This window comes from Oncorhynchus masou, unplaced genomic scaffold (genome assembly GCF_036934945.1).
Source record: "Oncorhynchus masou masou isolate Uvic2021 unplaced genomic scaffold, UVic_Omas_1.1 unplaced_scaffold_1677, whole genome shotgun sequence".
NCBI lineage: Eukaryota > Metazoa > Chordata > Actinopteri > Salmoniformes > Salmonidae > Oncorhynchus > Oncorhynchus masou.
The window spans coordinates 2,624-21,237 of NW_027006907.1; the positions used below are offsets into that span (position 1 = coordinate 2,624).

Below are 18,614 nucleotides of genomic sequence, written 5' to 3' on the forward strand. Positions count from 1 at the left end.
GACAGACAGACATGTAGAGACAGACAGACAGACAGACAGACAGACAGACAGACAGACAGACAGACAGACAGACAGACAGACAGACATGTAGAGACAGACAGACAGACAGACAGACAGACAGACATGTAGAGACAGACAGACAGAGACAGACAGACAGACAGAGACAGACAGACAGACAGACATGTAGAGACAGACAGACAGACAGACAGACAGACAGACAGACAGACAGACAGACAGACAGACAGACAGACAGACAGACAGACAGACAGACAGACAGACAGACAGACAGACAGACAGACAGACAGTACCTGGTTGCCATTGTATGTCCAGGACCCAAACGTGAGGTTACACCACTGCCAGTCGAAGGGAAAGTAGGAGACGTCCACAACACAGGAGCTCTTGGTGATGGCCGGCATGTCCCAGGTTATCTCTCCATTGTAACGTAACACCACGTTGGTGTCTGCTGGACCAGATGCTTCCTCATCAGCCCTACACACAGAGACAGAGACACACAGAGACACAGAGACGCACAGAAACACACAGAGACACACAGACAGAGACACACAGAAACACACAGAAACACACAGACACAGAGAGACACAGAGAGACACAGAGACACACAGAGACACACAGAAACACACAGAAACACACAGACACAGAGACACACAGAGCCACACAGAAACACACAGAAACACACAGACACAGAGAGACACAGAGAGACACACAGATACAGAGAGACACACAGATACAGAGAGACACACAGACACAGAGACACACAGACACACAGAGACAAACGGACACACAGAGACACACAGAGACACATAGAGACACAAAGAAACCCAGAGACACAGAGACAAACAGACACACAGAGACACACAGAGACAAACAGACTCACAGAGACAAACAGACACACACAGAGACAAACAGACACACACAGAGACAAACAGACACAGAGACACACAGAGACACACAGACACAGAGACAAACAGAAACTCAGAGACACACAGACACACACAGAGATACACAGAGACACACAGACACAAAGAGACACACAGAGACAAACAGACACACACAGAGACACACAGAAACACACAGACACATATACATATGGACACACAGACATACAGACACACAGACATACACAGAGACACACAGACATACAGACACACAGACACACAGAGACACAGAGACAGACACACACAGACATACAGACACACAGACACACACAGAGACAAACGGACACACAGAGACACACAGAGACAAACAGACACACACAGACACACACAGAGACACACAGAGACACACAGACACACCCAGTGTAAATATACACATAGAGAGTTATATAGAGACACAGAGAGGTATATAAGAGGTATATAGAGACACAGAGAGGTATATAGAGAGGTATATAGAGAGGTATATAGAGGGGTATATAGAGACACAGAGAGGTATATAGAGAGGTATATAGAGACACAGAGAGGTATATACAGAGGTATATAGAGAGATATATAGAGAGGTATATAGAGAGGTATATAGAGAGGTATATAGAGACACAGAGAGGTATATATAGAGGTATATATAGAGGTATATAGAGAGGTATATAGAGAGGTATATAGAGAGGTATATAGAGACAGAGAGGTATATAGAGAGATATATAGAGAGGTATATAGAGACACAGAGAGGTATATAGAGATACAGAGAGGTATATAGAGAGATATTGTTATTAAGCACTATGTCAGGTCTCCATTGAGAGAGATCCAGACTGACTTGTTATTAAGCACTATGTCAGGTCTCCACAGAGAGACAGAGACCCAGACTGACTTGTTATAAAGCACTATGTCAGGTCTCCACAGAGAGACAGAGATCCAGACTGCCTTGTTATAAAGCACTATGTCAGGTCTCCACAGAGAGACAGAGATCCAGACTGACTTGTTATAAAGCACTATGTCAGGTCTCCACAGAGAGACAGAGACCCGGACTGACTTGTTATAAAGCACTATGTCAGGTCTCCACAGAGAGACAGAGATCCAGACTGACTTGATATAAAGCACTATGTCAGGACTCCACAGAGAGGGATCCAGACTGACTTGTTATAAAGCACTATGTCAGGACTCCACAGAGAGACAGAGATCCAGACTGACTTGTTATGAAGCACTATGTCAGGTCTCCACAGAGAGACAGAGACCCAGACTGACTTGTTATAAAGCACTATGTCAGGTCTCCACAGAGAGAGATCCAGACTGACTTGTTATAAAGCACTATGTCAGGTCTCCACAGAGAGATCCAGACTGACTTGTTATAAAGCACTATGTCATGTCTCAACAGAGAGAGATCCAGACTGACTTGTTATAAAGCACTATGTCAGGTCTCCACAGAGAGAGATCCAGACTGACTTGTTATAAAGCACTATGTCAGGTCTCCACAGAGAGAGATCCAGACTGACTTGTTATAAAGCACTATGTCATGCCTCCACAGAGAGAGATCCAGACTGACTTGTTATAAAGCACTATGTCAGGTCTCCACAGAGATCCAGACTGACTTGTTATAAAGCACTATGTCATGTCTCCACAGAGAGAGATCCAGACTGACTTGTTATAAAGCACTATGTCATGTCTCCACAGAGAGAGATCCAGACTGACTTGTTATAAAGCACTATGTCATGTCTCCACAGAGAGAGATCCAGACTGACTTGTTATAAAGCACTATGTCAGGTCTCCACAGAGAGAGATCCAGACTGACTTGTTATAAAGCACTATGTCAGGTCTCCACAGAGAGACAGAGATCCAGACTGACTTGTTATAAAGCACTATGTCAGGTCTCCACACAGAGAGAGATCCAGACTGACTTGTTATAAAGCACTATGTCAGGTCTCCACAGAGATCCAGACTGACTTGTTATAAAGCACTATGTCAGGTCTCCACAGAGATCCAGACTGACTTGTTATAAAGCACTATGTCAGGTCTCCACAGAGATCCAGACTGACTTGTTATAAAGCACTATGTCAGGTCTCCACAGAGATCCAGACTGACTTGTTATAAAGCACTATGTCAGGTCTCCACAGAGATCCAGACTGACTTGTTATAAAGCACTATGTCAGGTCTCCACAGAGATCCAGACTGACTTGTTATAAAGCACTATGTCAGGTCTCCACAGAGATCCAGACTGACTTGTTATAAAGCACTATGTCATGTCTCCACAGAGAGAGATCCAGACTGACTTGTTATAAAGCACTATGTCAGGTCTCCACAGAGAGACAGAGATCCAGACTGACTTGTTATAAAGCACTATGTCAGGTCTCCACAGAGAGAGATCCAGACTGACTTGTTATAAAGCACTATGTCAGGTCTCCACAGAGATCCAGACTGACTTGTTATAAAGCACTATGTCAGGTCTCCACAGAGATCCAGACTGACTTGTTATAAAGCACTATGTCAGGTCTCAACAGAGAGAGATCCAGACTGACTTGTTATAAAGCACTATGTCAGGTCTCCACAGAGAGAGATCCAGACTGACTTGATATAAAGCACTATGTCAGGACTCCACAGAGAGGGATCCAGACTGACTTGTTATAAAGCACTATGTCAGGACTCCACAGAGAGACAGAGATCCAGACTGACTTGTTATGAAGCACTATGTCAGGTCTCCACAGAGAGACCGAGACCCAGACTGACTTGTTATAAAGCACTATGTCAGGTCTCCACAGAGAGAGATCCAGACTGACTTGTTATAAAGCACTATGTCAGGTCTCCACAGAGAGAGATCCAGACTGACTTGTTATAAAGCACTATGTCATGTCTCAACAGAGAGAGATCCAGACTGACTTGTTATAAAGCACTATGTCAGGTCTCCACAGAGAGAGATCCAGACTGACTTGTTATAAAGCACTATGTCAGGTCTCCACAGAGAGAGATCCAGACTGACTTGTTATAAAGCACTATGTCATGCCTCCACAGAGAGAGATCCAGACTGACTTGTTATAAAGCACTATGTCAGGTCTCCACAGAGATCCAGACTGACTTGTTATAAAGCACTATGTCATGTCTCCACAGAGAGAGATCCAGACTGACTTGTTATAAAGCACTATGTCATGTCTCCACAGAGAGAGATCCAGACTGACTTGTTATAAAGCACTATGTCATGTCTCCACAGAGAGAGATCCAGACTGACTTGTTATAAAGCACTATGTCAGGTCTCCACAGAGAGCGATCCAGACTGACTTGTTGTAGAGCACTATATCAGGTCTCCACAGAGAGACAGAGATCCAGACTGACTTGTTATAAAGCACTATGTCAGGTCTCCACAGAGAGAGATCCAGACTGACTTGTTATAAAGCACTATGTCAGGTCTCCACAGAGATCCAGACTGACTTGTTATAAAGCACTATGTCAGGTCTCCACAGAGATCCAGACTGACTTGTTATAAAGCACTATGTCAGGTCTCCACAGAGATCCAGACTGACTTGTTATAAAGCACTATGTCAGGTCTCCACAGAGATCCAGACTGACTTGTTATAAAGCACTATGTCAGGTCTCCACAGAGATCCAGACTGACTTGTTATAAAGCACTATGTCAGGTCTCCACAGAGATCCAGACTGACTTGTTATAAAGCACTATGTCAGGTCTCCACAGAGATCCAGACTGACTTGTTATAAAGCACTATGTCATGTCTCCACAGAGAGAGATCCAGACTGACTTGTTATAAAGCACTATGTCAGGTCTCCACAGAGAGACAGAGATCCAGACTGACTTGTTATAAAGCACTATGTCAGGTCTCCACAGAGAGAGATCCAGACTGACTTGTTATAAAGCACTATGTCAGGTCTCCACAGAGATCCAGACTGACTTGTTATAAAGCACTATGTCAGGTCTCCACAGAGATCCAGACTGACTTGTTATAAAGCACTATGTCAGGTCTCCACAGAGATCCAGACTGACTTGTTATAAAGCACTATGTCAGGTCTCCACAGAGAGAGATCCAGACTGACTTGTTATAAAGCACTATGTCAGGTCTCCACAGAGAGAGATCCAGACTGACTTGTTATAAAGCACTATGTCAGGTCTCCACAGAGAGACAGAGATCCAGACTGACTTGTTATAAAGCACTATGTCAGGTCTCCACAGAGAGACAGAGATCCAGACTGACTTGTTATAAAGCACTATGTCAGGTCTCCACAGAGAGAGATCCAGACTGACTTGTTATAAAGCACTATGTCAGGTCTCCACAGAGATCCAGACTGACTTGTTATAAAGCACTATGTCAGGTCTCCACAGAGAGACAGAGATCCAGACTGACTTGATATAGAGCACTATGTCAGGTCTCCACAGAGAGAGATCCAGACTGACTTGTTATAAAGCACTATGTCAGGTCTCCACAGAGATCCAGACTGACTTGTTATAAAGCACTATGTCAGGTCTCCACAGAGAGAGATCCAGACTGACTTGTTATAAAGCACTATGTCAGGTCTCCACAGAGATCCAGACTGACTTGTTATAAAGCACTATGTCAGGTCTCCAGACCAGGTTACTGGGGATGCGGATAACCTCCAGTCCATCGTATTCCTCTTTATCCCACTTCAGGTACGCATCGAACCACGTCTGACGGATCCACAGGTAGGTAGTCAACACCTGGTTCCTCTCGTCCTGCAGACACACACACACACGCACACACACACACACACACACACGTCAGGACAGATGAACCTTGACATCCTGGTTATTTGACGAACAGTTTTATATCTACATTACGATCCACTGCTGCCCCCTAGAGACATTAAAAACACATGGAAAACCCAGGAACAGGGTTGGAGAGAGAGTCCTGCAGTAACCCAGGAACAGGGTTGGAGAGAGAGTCCTGCATTAACCCAGGAACAGGGTTGGAGAGAGAGTCCTGCAGTAAACCAGGAACAGGGTTGGATAGAGAGTCCTGCAGTACACCAGGAACAGGGTTGGAGAAAGAGTCCTGCAGTAACCCAGGAACAGGGTTGGATAGAGAGTCCTGCAGTAAACCAGGAACAGGGTTGGATAGAGAGTCCTGCAGTAACCCAGGAACAGGGTTGGAGAAAGAGTCCTGCAGTAACCCAGGAACAGGGTTGGATAGAGAGTCCTGCAGTACACCAGGAACAGGGTTGGATAGAGGGTCCTGCAGTAACCCAGGAACAGGGTTGGAGAGAGAGTCCTTGTCATGTCTTGTTATGTCTGTTCCTGTCCTTTCTCTTCACTCTGTCTCTCTCTGCTGGTCTTTTTAGGTTACCTTCTCTGTCTCTCATTCTTCAGCTGTTCTACATCTCCTCTAACTAGCTCATTCACTCTTTCACACCTGTTCTCTCTTCCCCTCTGATTAGGTCTCTATTTCTCTCTCTGTTCCTGCTACTTTCAGTGTCTGATTCTTGTTTGTGTTTTTGATGCCAGAAGCAAGCTGTCGTCGCGTTTGCTTCCACCTTGTCCTATCCTGTCGGAGTCTGCCTGGCAGGTGCATCCTGCATTATACCAACGTTCTTTTGTTCCATTGACTACGTTGGAAGAGGATTTATGCCATTCCTGTTTTTCATTAAAGAACTCTGTTTTCTGTTAAAACCGCTTTGGGTCTTCACTCAAGTACATAACAGAAGAATCAGACCAAGAATGGACCCAGCGGCCCGGACCCTTTTCACTCCGCCGTCGAGATCCAGGAGCGATGCTAGGCAGACACGAGGAGGAATTGTCTGCTGCTCGACATGCCGTTGAGACCCTGGCCGTCCAAGTCTCCGACCTCACAAGACAGGTTCACCGACTCCACCTCGATCCACCGCCCACTTCCAGGGTTTCCGAGTCTCCGGAGCCCAGGATCAACAACCCGCCGTGTTACTCTGGGGGAGCCCACTGAGTGCCGCTCATTCCTCACTCAGTGTGATGTGGTGTTCTCTCTCCAGCCCAACACTTACTCCAGGAGCGCAGCCCGCATCGCCACGTCATTTCTCTCCTTACCGGACGGGCGCGAGTGGGGGCACGGCAGTCTGGGAGGCGAGGGGCTGAGTGTATTAACCAGTATCAGGACTTTAAGGAGGAGATGATACGGGTTTTTGACCGTTCTGTTTTTGGGGAGGAGGCTTCCAGGGCCCTGTCTTCCTATGTCAGGGGAATCGATCCATAACGGATTATTCTATTGAGTTTCGCACTCGCTGCCTCAAGTGACTGGAACGAGCCGGCTTTGCTCGCTCGTTTTCTGGAGGGTCTCCTCGAGGTTAAGGACGAGATCCTCTCCCGGGAGGTTCCTTCCAGTCTGGACTCCTCAATAGCTCTCGCTATTCGCATAGAGCGACGGTTTGATCTTCGTCGCCGAGCTCGTGGAAAGGAGCTCGCGTTCTCCGTTGCTCCCCTCTCCACATCACTGCCACCTGCCGCATCACTGCCACCTCCTCCGCCGGCTCGGATGCTGAGCCTATGCAGCTGGGGGGTATCCGCATCTCGGCCAAGGAGAAGGAACGGAGAATCACCAATCGCCTCTGTCTCTACTGCGGCTCCGCTGGTCATTTTGTCACCTCATGTCCAGTAAAGGCCAGAGCTCATCAGTAAGAGGAGGGCTACTGGTGAGCGCAACTACCAGGCCTCTCCTTCTGGATCACGCACTACTTTTCCGGTCCATCTCCGCTGGCCCGGTTCATCTGCTTCCTGCAGTGCCTTGATAGACTCTGGGGCGGAGGGCTGTTTTATGGACGAGACCTGGGCTCGGGAACATGACATTCCTCTCAGACAGTTAGGGAGCCCACGGCCTTGTTCGCTTTAGATGGTAGTTCTCTCCCCAAGATTCAGCGTGAGACGCTGCCTTTAACCCTCACTGTCTCTGGTAATCATAGCGAAACCATTTCTTTTTTAATTTTTCGTTCACCTTTTACACCTGTTGTTTTGGGTCATCCCTGGCTAGTGCGCCATAACCCTTCTATTAATTGGTCTAGTAATACTATCCTATCCTGGAATGTTTCTTGTCATGTGACCTGTTTAATGTCTGCTATCCCTCCTGTTTCCTCTGTCTCTTCTTCACAGGAGGAGCCTGGCGATTTGACAGGGGTGCCGGAGGAGTATCACGATCTGCGCACGGTGTTCAGTCGTTCCAAGGCCACTTCTCTCCCTCCACACCGGTCGTATGACTGTAGTATTGATCTCCTTCCGGGAACTACTCCCCCCGGGGTAGATTATACTCTCTGTCGGCTCCCGAACGTAAGGCTCGAGGATTATTTGTCGGTTTCGCCGACGCCGGTACCATAGTCTCCTCCTCCTCTCCCGCCGGAGCGGGGTTTTTTTTTGTTCAGAAGAAGGACGGGTCCCTGCGCCCATGCGTGATTATCGAGGGCTGAATGACATAACAGTTAAGAATCGTTATCCGCTTCCTCTTATGTCTTCAGCCTTCGAGATCCTGCAGGGAGCCAGGTTTTTCACCAAATTGGACCTTCGTAACGCCTACCATCTCGTGCGCATCAGGGAGGGGGACGAGTGGAAGACGGCGTTTAACACTCCGTTAGGGCACTTTGAATACCGGGTTCTTCCTTTCGGCCTCGTTAACGCTCCAGCTGTCTTTCAGGCACTAGTTAACGACGTCCTGAGAGACATGCTGAACATTTTTGTTTTCGTTTACATGGACGATATCCTGATTTTTTCACCGTCTCTCTCGATTCATGTTCAGCACGTGCGACGCGTCCTCCAGCGCCTTTTGGAGAACTGTCTTTATGTGAAGGCTGAGAAGTGCATTTTTCATGCCGCCTCTGTCCCTTTTCTCGGTTCCGTTATTTCCGCTGAGGGCATTAAGATGGATCCCGCTAAGGTCCAGGCTGTCATTGATTGGCCCGTTCCTAAGTCACGCGTCGAGCTGCAGCGCTTTCTGGGCTTCGCTAATTTCTATCGTCGTTTCATCCGTATTTCGGTCAGGTGGCAGCTCCCCTCACAGCCCTTACTTCTGTTAAGACGTGCTTTAAGTGGTCCGTTTCCGCCCAGGAGCTTTTGATCTTCTTAAGAATCGTTTTACATCCGCTCCTATTCTTGTTACACCTGACATCTCTAGACAGTTTGTTGTTGAGGTTGACGCGTCAGAGGTGGGCGTGGGAGCCATTCTTTCTCAGCGCTCTCTCTGACGGCAAGGTCCATCCTGCGCGTTTTTCTCTCATCGCTTATCGCCGTCAGAACGTAACTATGATGTTGGTAACGTTGAACTGCTCGCCATCCGCTTAGCCCTGGGCGAATGGCGACAGTGGTTGGAGGGGGCGACCGTTCCTTTGTCGTTTGGACTGACCATAGGAACCTTGAGTACATCCGTTCAGCCAAACGACTTAATGCGCGTCAGGCTCGTTGGGCTCTGTTTTTCGCTCGTTTCGAGTTTGTTATTTCTTATCGTCCGGGCTCAAAGCATCAGGCTTGGTGTTTTTTATCTCGTCTCTTCAGTTCTTCTGAGGTCTCCACCGACCCCGAGGGGATTCTCCCTGACGGGCGTGTTGTCGGGTTGACTGTCTGGGGAATTGAGAGGCAGGTAAAGCAAGCACTCGCTCACACTCCGTCGCCGCGAGCTTGTCCTAGGAACCTTCTGTTCGTTCCCGTTCCTACTCGTCCGGCCGTTCTTCAGTGGGCCCACTCTGCCAAGTTAGCCGGCCACCCCGGCGTTCGGGGTACGCTCGCTTCCATTCGCCAGCGTTTCTGGTGGCCCACTCGGGAACGTGACGCGTCGATTTGTCGCCGCTTGTTCGGTCTGCGCGCAGACAAAATCTGGGAACTCTCCTCCTGCCGGCCGTCTCAGACCGCTTCCCATTCCCTCTCGACCGTGGTCTCACATCGCTTTAGATTTTATCACCGGACTGCCTTCATCAGCGGGGAAGACAGTTATTCTTACGGTTGTCGATAGATTCTCTAAGGCGGCTCATTTCATTCCTCTCGATAAGCTCCCTTCTGCTAAGGAGACGGCTCAGATCATTATCGAGAATGTTTTCCGAATTCATGGCCTTCCGTCTGACGTCGTTTCCGACAGAGGCCCGCAGTTCACGTCTCAATTTTGGAGGGAGTTTTGCCGTTTGATTGGGGCTTCCGTCAGTCTCTCGTCCGGCTTTCATCCCCAGTCTAACGGTCAAGCCGAACGGGCCAATCAGACTGTTGGTCGCATTTTACGCAGCCTTTCTTTTCGTAACCCTGCGTCTTGGTCAGAACAGCTCCCTGGGCAGAGTACGCCCACAACTCGCTTCCCTCGTCTGCTACCGGTCTATCCCCTTTTCAGTGTAGCCTCGGGTACCAGCCTCCGCTGTTCTCATCTCAGCTCGCCGAGTCCTGCGTCCCCTCCGCTCAGGCTTTTGTCCAGCGTTGCGAGCGCACCTGGAAGGGGGGTCAGGTCGGCACTTTGCCGTAATAGGGCGCAGACTGTGAGGGCCGCTAATAAGCGTAGGACCAAGAGTCCTAGATATTGTTGCGGTCAGAGAGTATGGCTCTCCACTCAGAACCTTCCCCTTAAGACAGCTTCTCGCAAGTTGGCCCCGCGGTTCATTGGTCCGTTCCGTATTTCTCAGGTCATTAATCCTGTCGCAGTGCGACTTCTTCTCCCGCGCTATCTTCGTCGCGTTCACCCGGTCTTCCATGTCTCCTGTGTTAAGCCCGTTCTTCGCGCCCCCGCTCGTCCCTCCCCCCATCCTTGTCGAGGGCGCACCCATCTACAGGGTTCGTAAGATTTTGGACATGCGCCCTCGGGGCCGTGGTCAGCAGTACCTAGTGGATTGGGAGGGGTACGGTCCTGAGGAGAGGAGTTGGGTTCCCTCTCGGGACGTGCTGGACCGTTCGCTGATCGATGATTTCCTCCGTTGCCGCCAGGTTTCCTCTCGAGTGCGCCAGGAGGCGCTCGGTGAGTGGGGGGGTACTGTCATGTCTTGTTATGTCTGTTCCTGTCCTTTCTCTTCACTCTGTCTCTCTCTGCTGGTCTTTTTAGGTTACCTTCTCTGTCTCTCATTCTTCAGCTGTTCTACATCTCCTCTAACTAGCTCATTCACTCTTTCACACCTGTTCTCTCTTCCCCCTCTGATTAGGTCTCTATTTCTCTCTCTGTTCCTGCTACTTTCAGTGTCTGATTCTTGTTTGTGTTTTTTGATGCCAGAAGCAAGCTGTCGTCGCGTTTGCTTCCACCTTGTCCTATCCTGTCGGAGTCTGCCTGGCAGGTGCATCCTGCATTATACCAACGTTCTTTTGTTCCATTGACTACGTTGGAAGAGGATTTATGCCATTCCTGTTTTTCATTAAAGAACTCTGTTTTCTGTTAAAACCGCTTTTGGGTCTTCACTCAAGTACATAACAGTCCTGCATTAACCCAGGAAAAGGGTTGGAGAGAGAGTCCTGCAGTAACCCAGGAACAGGGTTGGAGAGAGAGTCCTGCAGTAACCCAGGAACAGGGTTGGATAGAGAGTCCTGCAGTAACCCAGGAACAGGGTTGGAGAGAGAGTCCTGCAGTAAACCAGGAACAGGGTTGGAGAGAGAGTCCTGCAGTAACCCAGTAACAGGGTTGGAGAGAGAGTCCTGCAGTAACCCAGGAACAGGGTTGGAGAGAGAGTCCTGCATTAACCCAGGAAAAGGGTTGGAGAGAGAGTCCTGCAGTAACCCAGGAACAGGGTTGGAGAGAGAGTCCTGCAGTAACCGAGGAACAGGGTTGGAGAGAGAGTTCTGCAGTAACCCAGGAACAGGGTTGGAGAGAGAGTCCTGCATTAACCCAGGAACAGGGTTGGAGAGAGAGTCCTGCATTAACCCAGGAAAAGGGTTGGAGAGAGAGTCCTGCAGTAACCCAGGAACATGGTTGGAGAGAGAGTCCTGCAGTAACCCAGGAACAGGGTTGGAGAGAGAGTCCTGCAGTAACCCAGGAACAGGGTTGGAGAGAGAGTCCTGCATTAACCCAGGAACAGGGTTGGAGAGAGAGTCCTGCAGTAACCCAGGAACAGGGTTGGAGAGAGAGTCCTGCAGTAACCCAGGAACAGGGTTGGGGAGAGAGTCCTGCATTAACCCAGGAACAGGGTTGGAGAGAGAGTCCTGCAGTAACCCAGGAACAGGGTTGGAGAGAGAGTCCTGCAGTAACCCAGGAACAGGGTTGGAGAGAGAGTCCTGCAGTAACCCAGGAACAGGGTTGGATAGAGAGTCCTGCAGTAACCCAGGAACAGGGTTGGAGAGAGAGTCCTGCAGTACACCAGGAACAGGGTTGGAGAGAGAGTCCTGCATTAACCCAGGAACAGGGTTGGAGAGAGAGTCCTGCAGTAACCCAGGAACAGGGTTGGAGAGAGAGTCCTGCAGTAACCCAGGAACAGGGTTGGAGAGAGAGTCCTGCAGTAACCCAGGAACAGGGTTGGAGAGAGAGTCCTGCATTAACCCAGGAACAGGGTTGGAGAGAGAGTCCTGCAGTAACCCAGGAACAGGGTTGGATAGAGAGTCCTGCAGTAACCCAGGAACAAGGTTGGATAGAGAGTCCTGCAGTAAACCAGGAACAGGGTTGGAGAGAGAGTCCTGCAGTAACCCAGGGAACAAGGTTGGAGAGAGAGTCCTGCAGTAACCCAGGAACAGGGTTGGATAGAGAGTCCTGCAGTAACCCAGGAAAAGGGTTGGAGAGAGAGTCCTGCAGTAACCCAGGAACAGGGTTGGAGAGAGAGTCCTGCAGTAACCCAGGAACAGGGTTGGAGAGAGAGTCCTGCAGTAACCCAGGAACAGGGTTGGAGAGAGAGAGTCCTGCAGTAACCCAGGAACAGGGTTGGATAGAGAGTCCTGCATTAACCCAGGAACAGGGTTGGAGAGAGAGTCCTGCAGTAACCCAGGAACAGGGTTGGAGAGAGAGTCCTGCAGTAACCCAGGAACAGGGTTGGAGAGAGAGTCCTGCAGTAACCCAGGAACAGGGTTGGAGAGAGAGTCCTGCAGTAACCCAGGAACAGGGTTGGATAGAGAGTCCTGCATTAACCCAGGAACAGGGTTGGATAGAGAGTCCTGCATTAACCCAGGAACAGGGTTGGAGAGAGAGTCCTGCAGTAACCCAGGAACAGGGTTGGAGAAAGAGTCCTGCAGTAACCCAGGAACAGAGTTGGATAGAGAGTCCTGCAGTAACCCAGGAACAGGGTTGGAGAGAGAGTCCTGCAGTACACCAGGAACAGGGTTGGAGAGAGAGTCCTGCAGTAACCCAGGAACAGGGTTGGAGAGAGAGTCCTGAGGTAACCCAGGAACAGGGTTGGATAGAGAGTCCTGCAGTAACCCAGGAAAAGGGTTGGAGAGAGAGTCCTGCAGTACACCAGGAACAGGGTTGGATAGAGAGTCCTGCAGTACACCAGGAACAGGGTTGGAGAGAGAGTCCTGCAGTAACCCAGTAACAGGGTTGGAGAGAGAGTCCTGCAGTAACCCAGGAACAGGGTTGGAGAGAGAGTCCTGCAGTAACCCAGGAACAGGGTTGGAGAGAGAGTCCTGCAGTAACCCAGGAACAGGGTTGGATAGAGAGTCCTGCAGTAACCCAGGAAAAGGGTTGGAGAGAGAGTCCTGCAGTAACCCAGGAACAGGGTTGGAGAAAGAGTCCTGCAGTAACCCAGGAACAGAGTTGGATAGTGAGTCCTGCAGTAACCCAGGAACAGGGTTGGAGAGAGAGTCCTGCATTAACCCAGGAAAAGGGTTGGAGAGAGAGTCCTGCAGTAACCCAGGAACAGGGTTGGAGAGAGAGTCCTGCAGTAACCCAGGAACATGGTTGGAGAGAGAGTCCTGCATTAACCCAGGAACAGGGTTGGAGAGAGAGTCCTGCATTAACCCAGGAAAAGGGTTGGAGAGAGAGTCCTGCAGTAACCCAGGAACAGGGTTGGAGAGAGAGTCCTGCAGTAACCCAGGAACAGGGTTGGATAGAGAGTCCTGCAGTAACCCAGGAACAGGGTTGGAGAGAGAGTCCTGCAGTAAACCAGGAACAGGGTTGGAGAGAGAGTCCTGCAGTAACCCAGTAACAGGGTTGGAGAGAGAGTCCTGCAGTAACCCAGGAACAGGGTTGGAGAGAGAGTCCTGCATTAACCCAGGAAAAGGGTTGGAGAGAGAGTCCTGCAGTAACCCAGGAACAGGGTTGGAGAGAGAGTCCTGCAGTAACCGAGGAACAGGGTTGGAGAGAGAGTTCTGCAGTAACCCAGGAACAGGGTTGGAGAGAGAGTCCTGCATTAACCCAGGAACAGGGTTGGAGAGAGAGTCCTGCATTAACCCAGGAAAAGGGTTGGAGAGAGAGTCCTGCAGTAACCCAGGAACATGGTTGGAGAGAGAGTCCTGCAGTAACCCAGGAACAGGGTTGGAGAGAGAGTCCTGCAGTAACCCAGGAACAGGGTTGGAGAGAGAGTCCTGCATTAACCCAGGAACAGGGTTGGAGAGAGAGTCCTGCAGTAACCCAGGAACAGGGTTGGAGAGAGAGTCCTGCAGTAACCCAGGAACAGGGTTGGGGAGAGAGTCCTGCATTAACCCAGGAACAGGGTTGGAGAGAGAGTCCTGCAGTAACCCAGGAACAGGGTTGGAGAGAGAGTCCTGCAGTAACCCAGGAACAGGGTTGGAGAGAGAGTCCTGCAGTAACCCAGGAACAGGGTTGGATAGAGAGTCCTGCAGTAACCCAGGAACAGGGTTGGAGAGAGAGTCCTGCAGTACACCAGGAACAGGGTTGGAGAGAGAGTCCTGCATTAACCCAGGAACAGGGTTGGAGAGAGAGTCCTGCAGTAACCCAGGAACAGGGTTGGAGAGAGAGTCCTGCAGTAACCCAGGAACAGGGTTGGAGAGAGAGTCCTGCAGTAACCCAGGAACAGGGTTGGAGAGAGAGTCCTGCATTAACCCAGGAACAGGGTTGGAGAGAGAGTCCTGCAGTAACCCAGGAACAGGGTTGGATAGAGAGTCCTGCAGTAACCCAGGAACAAGGTTGGATAGAGAGTCCTGCAGTAAACCAGGAACAGGGTTGGAGAGAGAGTCCTGCAGTAACCCAGGGAACAAGGTTGGAGAGAGAGTCCTGCAGTAACCCAGGAACAGGGTTGGATAGAGAGTCCTGCAGTAACCCAGGAAAAGGGTTGAGAGAGAGTCCTGCAGTAACCCAGGAACAGGGTTGGAGAGAGAGTCCTGCAGTAACCCAGGAACAGGGTTGGAGAGAGAGTCCTGCAGTAACCCAGGAACAGGGTTGGAGAGAGAGAGTCCTGCAGTAACCCAGGAACAGGGTTGGATAGAGAGTCCTGCATTAACCCAGGAACAGGGTTGGAGAGAGAGTCCTGCAGTAACCCAGGAACAGGGTTGGAGAGAGAGTCCTGCAGTAACCCAGGAACAGGGTTGGAGAGAGAGTCCTGCAGTAACCCAGGAACAGGGTTGGAGAGAGAGTCCTGCAGTAACCCAGGAACAGGGTTGGATAGAGAGTCCTGCATTAACCCAGGAACAGGGTTGGATAGAGAGTCCTGCATTAACCCAGGAACAGGGTTGGAGAGAGAGTCCTGCAGTAACCCAGGAACAGGGTTGGAGAAAGAGTCCTGCAGTAACCCAGGAACAGAGTTGGATAGAGAGTCCTGCAGTAACCCAGGAACAGGGTTGGAGAGAGAGTCCTGCAGTACACCAGGAACAGGGTTGGAGAGAGAGTCCTGCAGTAACCCAGGAACAGGGTTGGAGAGAGAGTCCTGAGGTAACCCAGGAACAGGGTTGGATAGAGAGTCCTGCAGTAACCCAGGAAAAGGGTTGGAGAGAGAGTCCTGCAGTACACCAGGAACAGGGTTGGATAGAGAGTCCTGCAGTACACCAGGAACAGGGTTGGAGAGAGAGTCCTGCAGTAACCCAGTAACAGGGTTGGAGAGAGAGTCCTGCAGTAACCCAGGAACAGGGTTGGAGAGAGAGTCCTGCAGTAACCCAGGAACAGGGTTGGAGAGAGAGTCCTGCAGTAACCCAGGAACAGGGTTGGATAGAGAGTCCTGCAGTAACCCAGGAAAAGGGTTGGAGAGAGAGTCCTGCAGTAACCCAGGAACAGGGTTGGAGAAAGAGTCCTGCAGTAACCCAGGAACAGAGTTGGATAGAGAGTCCTGCAGTAACCCAGGAACAGGGTTGGAGAGAGAGTCCTGCAGTACACCAGGAACAGGGTTGGAGAGAGAGTCCTGCAGTAACCCAGGAACAGGGTTGGAGAGAGAGTCCTGCAGTAACCCAGGAACAGGGTTGGATAGAGAGTCCTGCAGTAACCCAGGAAAAGGGTTGGAGAGAGAGTCCTGCAGTACACCAGGAACAGGGTTGGATAGAGAGTCCTGCAGTACACCAGGAACAGGGTTGGAGAGAGAGTCCTGCAGTAACCCAGTAACAGGGTTGGAGAGAGAGTCCTGCAGTAACCCAGGAACAGGGTTGGAGAGAGAGTCCTGCAGTAACCCAGGAACAGGGTTGGAGAGAGAGTCCTGCAGTAACCCAGGAACAGGGTTGGATAGAGAGTCCTGCAGTAACCCAGGAAAAGGGTTGGAGAGAGAGTCCTGCAGTAACCCAGGAACAGGGTTGGAGACAGGGTGATGGTCTACAGTGAGTCCTCACCATATCTTTGATCTGAGACAGGGTGATGGTCTATAATGAGTCCTCACCATATCTTTGATCTGAGACAGGGTGATGGTCTATAGTGAGACAGGGTGATGGTCTATAGTGAGACAGGGTGATGGTCTATAGTGAGTCCTCACCATGTCTTTGATCTGAGACAGGGTGATGGTCTGTAGTGAGACAGGGTGATGGTCTGTAGTGAGACAGGGTGATGGTCTATATTGAGACAGGGTGATGGTCTGTAGTGAGACAGGGTGATGATCTGTAGTGAGACAGGGTGATGGTCTGTAGTGAGACAGGGTGATGCTCTATAGTGAGTCCTCACCATGTCTTTGATCTGAGACAGGGTGATGGTCTGTAGTGAGACAGGGTGATGGTCTGTAGTGAGACAGGGTGATGGTCTATAGTGAGACAGGGTGATGGTCTGTAGTGAGACTGGGTGATGGTCTGTAGTGAGACAGGGTGATGGTCTGTAGTGAGACAGGGTGATGGTCTGTAGTGAGACAGGGTGATGGTCTATAGTGAGACAGGGTGATGGTCTGTAGTGAGACAGGGTGATGCTCTGTAGTGAGACAGGGTGATGCTCTGTAGTGATACAGGGTGATGCTCTATAGTGAGACAGGGTGATGGTCTGTAGTGAGTCCTCACCATGTCTTTGATCTGAGACAGGGTGATCTGTAGTGTGACGTTCAAGGTCTTGTCCGTGTCCTCTACTGGTCTCAGGGCACTGGAGTAATTTTCCATCAGGTCATTCAGCAATTTCTGGGCATAACGACCCTGGGCACTGGTACATACTGGAGGGAGGGGGAGGGGGAGGGAGGGAGAGAGGGGGGGGGGGGAGGGGAGGGGGAGGGTGGGAGGGGAGAGAGGGAGGGGAGGGGGAGGTTGGGAGGGGATGGGATGGGGAGAGGGAGGGTGGAGGGAGGGAGAAGGGGGAGGGGTGAGAGGGGATGGGATGGGGGAGAGGGAGGGAGGGGGAGAGGGGGAGGGGATGGGGGTGAGAGGGGATGGGATGGGGGAGAGGGAGGGAGGGGGAGAGGAGGGAGGGGATGGGGGAGAGAGGGGGAGGGGAGGAGGGGGTGGGGGAGAGGGAGGAATTATTGATCTATAATACTAATTAACATGATAGAGGTTCTCTCATCATTTATCTATAACACTAATTAACAACATGGTAGAGGTTCACCATTTATCTATAACACTAATTAACAACATGGTAGAGGTTCACCATTTATCTATAATACTAATTAACAACATGGTAGAGATTCACCATTTATCTATAACACTAATTAACAACATGTTAAAGGTTCTCTCACCATTTATCTATAATACTAATTAACATGGTAGAGGTTCTCTCACCATTTATCTATAATACTAATTAACATGGTAGAGGTTCACCATTTATCTATAATACTAATTAACAACATGGTAGAGGTTCTCTCACCATTTATTTATAACACTAATTAACAACATGGTAGAGGTTCACCATTTATCTATAACACTAATTAACAACATGTTAAAGGTTCTCTCACCATTTATCTATAATACTAATTAACAACATGGTAGATGTTCTCTCACCATTTATCTATAATACTAATTAACAACATGTTAAAGGTTCTCTCACCATTTATCTATTATACTAATTAACAACATGGTAGAGGTTCTCTCACCATTTATCTATAATACTAATTAACATGATAGAGGTTCACCATTTATCTATAATACTAATTAACAACATGGTAGAGGTTCTCTCACCATTTATCTATAATACTAATTAACATGATAGAGGTTCTCTCACCATTTATCTATAACACTAATTAACAACATGGTAGAGGTTCTCTCACCATCGATCCAGCAGCTGATCCACACCAGTAGCACCACCGTCTTCATGTTGCCCTGCTGCCTCCAACCAACGGATGAATTATTCAACTCGCAAATAACAGAGACGGCCTAGTTAGAATCCTCTTCTATGGAGTCCCATTGTGATCCACAGCCCAGCCACAGAACAAACACTCTGCACAGAACACTCTAGATAGAACACTCTGGATAGAACACTCTGGATAGAACACTCTGGATAGAACACTAGAATGTAGACATTGTGTTCTAGAGTCTTGACG

At 49.6% G+C, this 18,614-nt stretch overlaps 1 protein-coding gene across 1 annotated transcript; it reads right to left on the minus strand.

Annotated features, from left to right (window-relative positions):
- Window positions 1-308: 308 nt before the first annotated feature.
- On the minus strand, window positions 309-18,387 carry LOC135531947 (neuronal acetylcholine receptor subunit alpha-9-I-like; the record flags this gene model as incomplete). Its single annotated transcript, XM_064959636.1, has 4 exons — window positions 18,342-18,387; window positions 17,149-17,294; window positions 5,483-5,637; window positions 309-489 (listed from the first exon to the last, which is right to left on the minus strand). Coding segments are annotated over exons 1-4 (528 nt in total), but the record flags the coding sequence as incomplete, so codon positions are not given.
- Between the last annotated feature and the right edge of the window lie 227 nt (window positions 18,388-18,614).